This window comes from Coccinella septempunctata, chromosome 3, assembly GCF_907165205.1.
Source record: "Coccinella septempunctata chromosome 3, icCocSept1.1, whole genome shotgun sequence".
Classification (NCBI taxonomy): Eukaryota; Metazoa; Arthropoda; class Insecta; order Coleoptera; family Coccinellidae; genus Coccinella; species Coccinella septempunctata.
Window position 1 is genome coordinate 20,507,121 of NC_058191.1, and position 4,535 is coordinate 20,511,655.

The window sequence follows — 4,535 nt, forward strand, 5'->3', positions numbered from 1 at the left end:
TTTGACTGATGCATACTGAACTCCAATTTTTCTTGGATGCTACAAGGTTAGGTAATCACAACCTTTTCAGTTTTCTGATAACATGTCAATCTTTATGGAAACAAATGGATATCTTTTTTTCAAAATCGGGTGGCATATGCCAACGGATACTCCAGCCACTTGAGATAAAACTTGAACAGAGGTTTGTCGAGCTTCTGTAATGATGTTTTCATTATTGCTGAACTCTGGAGTTTTCTTCTTTGGTCGACCACTTCCTTTTTGTTTGAACATACCTGTTTCGTCAACACATCGCAAAACAGTTCAATGGAAAAATTCATACTTGATAATCTACAGCAACATAGGCTTCTATGAAGTCGCCGGAACAGAATATTTCCATTCTCATTCAATTTTCTTTCCAATTTTGTAGTAGGATTGAATAATAAAGGCTTTTTACACGTCCGTGAAAACCATCTTTATAATTTGCTGATAATTTTAATTCAACAACAATCCAAAATGCTTAAATGACAGTTCACCTGGAAAATAGTATAGCACGAGCTAAGAATTACGTTTACGCACGAAATATCGACGTTCAAAATTCCATTGCCTACTTGACGACGAATTTTTTTGAACGCACGTTATAATCGTAGCGATCGCAGCGACTCCTATCCTATGTTGCCCGTTTTCGGGGACACTTTTAGTACGGCGACATAGAGAACTTAGAGAGTTGAAGTGCAGCCATGAACGTAAACGTTAACGTTATAATTGACATCTACGCATGCTCATTCGTCCGTTTTTAACGTTAACGTTAGCGTCAGCTTTACGGCCTACGTAAACTAGCGGTCTCCCACGTATACCTTAAACATAGCATACATTAACTTACACTGCGTGCGGACCAATCACAAGCACGAGCTTTCGAGTGAAATCGTCTTTCGTCGGTTCTGTCTCTGGTCAACCCAATTTTCGCGCCCAGCCAGCGTTCATTTTGATAATTCCTTGTTACTGAGAACTTTGCTGTGATTTTTTGAGGAAATTCTTCCGCAAGTTTTTAACAAGTGTTCTGAAAAAGCAGTTTTTATTGCTATTAATCTTAATATTTTCAATCAACTATAGAGAGCTACTCGGATTTAGTGTGAATGATGGAATCTGTGATGTAAGTACATATTTAATAGCAGTGGGTTTCTAGAAATGTAATTCAATATTTAGTAATTTTTATTATAATATATCATAAAACCTTTAGTAAATGCTAAATTTATTTCAGAATGAATCCCCTGATTTGTGGCATATGCCAAAAGGAGTTCAGCAGTATTTCTGTAAAGAATAGACACCTTCGGCAAATTCATAATGAGGACATTCAAAAGGACAAGAATCAACATGTATTGTGTTGTCTTTGTCCTGCTGAGAATAGAGAAAAGTTCTCCAGTTACAAAAATTATGAGAATCATTTGAAATCAATTCATGATATAACCGTGAAAGAAAGTATTTTTCATTTTAGGAGTAGTGAACACTTTGAGGCATGGAGAGGACAAGAGAACAGAGATGTGGATTACGCTTTTATTAGGACTTGTAAAACAACCAAAGGAGATACACTCGCATATTACAATTGCAACAGGAGTAATCATAGAGGTAAAACGATTTCCACAAAGTCTGTGAAGATTCTACAGTCTTTGATTTCAGGATACGAAAGTGTTTGTGAGAAACGAAAGAGAAAGATCGCAGGTAGTATACATATTCAGGGAGTTTGTCCTTCACGAATAATAGTCAAAATTTCAACAGATGGTAACATCAATATATTCCTGAAACATTTCAGAATCAATTTGAGTCATCCCTTTTTATTTAGGCTTGTATTCAGTAACATTTGTTGAAACACATGTGGGGCATGATGATGACCTTAGAACAAAAAGACTTTCAAAATTGCAACAGAACCTTCTGGTCGAAAAGTTGTGTGCTGGAATACCAAAAGAGAGAATAATGAAAGATGCTAGGGATACAGTGCAAAATGGAGAATTGGAAAGATTCAATATTATAACAAGAGCAGATTTAGCATATTTGGTGAGAAAATATAATATAAACAAAATAAGGCATGATGATGATATGGTAGCAACAGCTCTGAAAGTTAATGAATGGAATCAGCAAGGAAAAAATTTTGCATTTTTATTCAAAAAAATTGGTAAGTTGTTTCGCATGTATATAGCTATTCTTGTATGTAATATGTAATTTGAATTATTGCTTAGAATTTTGCATGGTGTAGGAAATAGTCTTGAATAATTGTAGGTGAACCTTACCCTGGATTGAGGGATGAGGATTTTGCATTAGGTTTTATGAATGGCATAATGGAGAAAAAAATTAGAGATTTCAAAAATATTATATGTGTAGACGGAACTCATGGGACAAATAGAAATAATTGGGACCTAACAATAGTATTGGTGAAGGATGAAAATAACATGGGTTTTCCTGTAGCTTTCCTTTTATCTAATAGATTGGATCAGACGATCCAAGAACATTTTTTTTCAGCTCTCAAGTTGAGATTAGGTGGAATAGTAGATTGTAATTTTTTTATGAGTGATGACGACCCAAAGTACTATAATGCATGGGTCAAAGTAATGTCTTCCGAGCAGAAACCAAGAAGACTGCTATGCACATGGCACATAATAAAAAATTGGAATCTACAAGGAAAATCGAAAATTAGGAATCCTGAAATAAAAAAACAAATGAAACAGGCGATGAGGAAGATTTTGAAAGAGACTGATTCTAAAAAATTTACTGAATTGAAAGATCATTACTTCAATTTCTTAGAAAGGGAAGGAGAAAATGAATTTCTGAAATACTTGCAAAAGTAAAAAAGCCAACGTAATGTATGAATTAGAAAGTAATTTTTTATTTTCAGTTATTATTTCCAAACTGAAGAAAGGGTGATGATGTGGGCCCACTGTCATCGATTGAATGCTGGCATAAACACAAATATGGCTATAGAAAGTTTGAACAAAGTTCTAAAATATAATAAAATGAGAGGTCAACGTAATCTGAGGTGTTCTGAAATAAATGAATGAATTTATAGGAAAAATTAACACAAATCTGCATTCCAGGGTTGAGAAACTATTGGATTTATTAGATGAACTGGTAGAAGAGAAAATGTGGAAAAAAATAATAAATGAAGAGAGACCCAATGCAAACAACTACCAGCACAAGATCACAGTGGAAGCACATAAAAAAGCTGAACAAATGAATATCAGTAGGATAGAAACACATGAATTTGGATATTTTAAGGTCCCTTCTAGTTCAGTGACGAATAAATTTTATGTGGTAAGTTACAAAGATATCTGTGATTATGACTGCCGAGCAGGATTTTGTGATTCATGTAAGGTATGCATACACAGATATGTATGTGAATGTTCGGAAAATGCAGTGAAAAGTGTACTGTGTAAACACATACATGCTGTATCTCTGCTTGAGCGGAGGAGCGAGTCTGTTTTAGGTAGCCGACATTCTGAGGATGACAGAAATAATTTAATTATGGATGAGCCTTCAGGAAGTAAGCTGAGGTACCAAGATGAATTGAATCATTTCATGCAGGAGAAACATAATGATCAAACATCGATAAATACTGACGAAGAAACAAGAAAGGTCTTGATCTAAAAATTTGTTGACTTTTTATCAGTGCATATAGCAATTATATTTTCAGATTGCTGGAGAGCAATTTATTGGATTTATCAACAAACTGAGTGGTAATGATTTGAACAAATTTTTATCAGAAGTATGGACATTGAAGAGAAGAATGGAGAAAGATACTGAGCAGATAAGTAAGAAGAGGAAAGTTGAAAAACAATCTTACTTCCCGAATAAGAAATAATTTCTTCTAAGAACTTACTGTAGAGCTCTCAAGATGACTAATTCAACTATGTATGTATGCTTATTCTGCTATTTCTATGGGCTTAGTACTAGCAAAAAATTTCATTATTCATAAAGATCAATATACTTTACCAGACAGTCCAGACACACACACAGCATGTCCTCACTAACACCCGGGTATAGGCAAAATTGAAGGTGCTATCTGTGATTACTTAACTAACTAACTGAATTAACCAACCATTGAGACTGTGTATTAATGAATGTGAAAAGTGATGGAGAAGATTTATAACTTTATGTATCTTAAGCTATGTTAGATTGTCTATGTTAATGTTTAGAATGTATTGGTGAAAAATGATAATTGTATGTATTTTAAGAGGTGATGGTGAAGAATAATATTTGCATGCAGCTTATGCTTTGAATGTGTATTGATATTTACGTTGACGAATTGTAAAATTTTTATGGAGTGGATGAGTGTGACATTTGTATAATTGTAATTATTCTTGACTTAAAATTTTAATCAATGTTTTTCTAGCAGTATGTTTTTATAGAACACTACATTTTGATTACATTTATACAAATATTGCATTTTGGTTCAGGTGTAGGGGTGTTGGGAGCCTGATAGTTAAAATAAAATCAGTTATGTCCATAATATGCTATGAAAATTTGTACCTTGTAGTGCATGTTCTCAATCTAATAATTAGACGATGCTG

The 4,535-nt window shown here is 33.8% G+C and overlaps 1 protein-coding gene across 3 annotated transcripts; it reads left to right on the plus strand.

Annotated features, from left to right (window-relative positions):
- Window positions 1–852: 852 nt before the first annotated feature.
- On the plus strand, window positions 853–4,244 carry LOC123310236. Of its 3 annotated transcripts, none has more exons than XR_006537349.1 (9): window positions 853–1,129; window positions 1,238–1,602; window positions 1,654–1,755; window positions 1,817–2,146; window positions 2,251–2,812; window positions 2,864–3,004; window positions 3,063–3,600; window positions 3,659–3,876; window positions 3,961–4,244. XR_006537349.1 is itself a non-coding variant. In XM_044893700.1 (8 exons), the coding sequence occupies exons 1-8, from the start codon at window positions 1,113–1,115 to the stop codon at window positions 3,824–3,826; spliced, it is 2,223 nt and encodes a 740-aa protein (XP_044749635.1). In that variant the 5' UTR covers window positions 853–1,112; the 3' UTR covers window positions 3,827–4,244. The 3 variants fall into 3 exon arrangements, 1 of the variants encoding a protein (XP_044749635.1); XR_006537350.1 differs by having other exon boundaries at window positions 2,491–2,812; XM_044893700.1 differs by having other exon boundaries at window positions 3,659–4,244.
- Window positions 4,245–4,535: the final 291 nt, after the last annotated feature.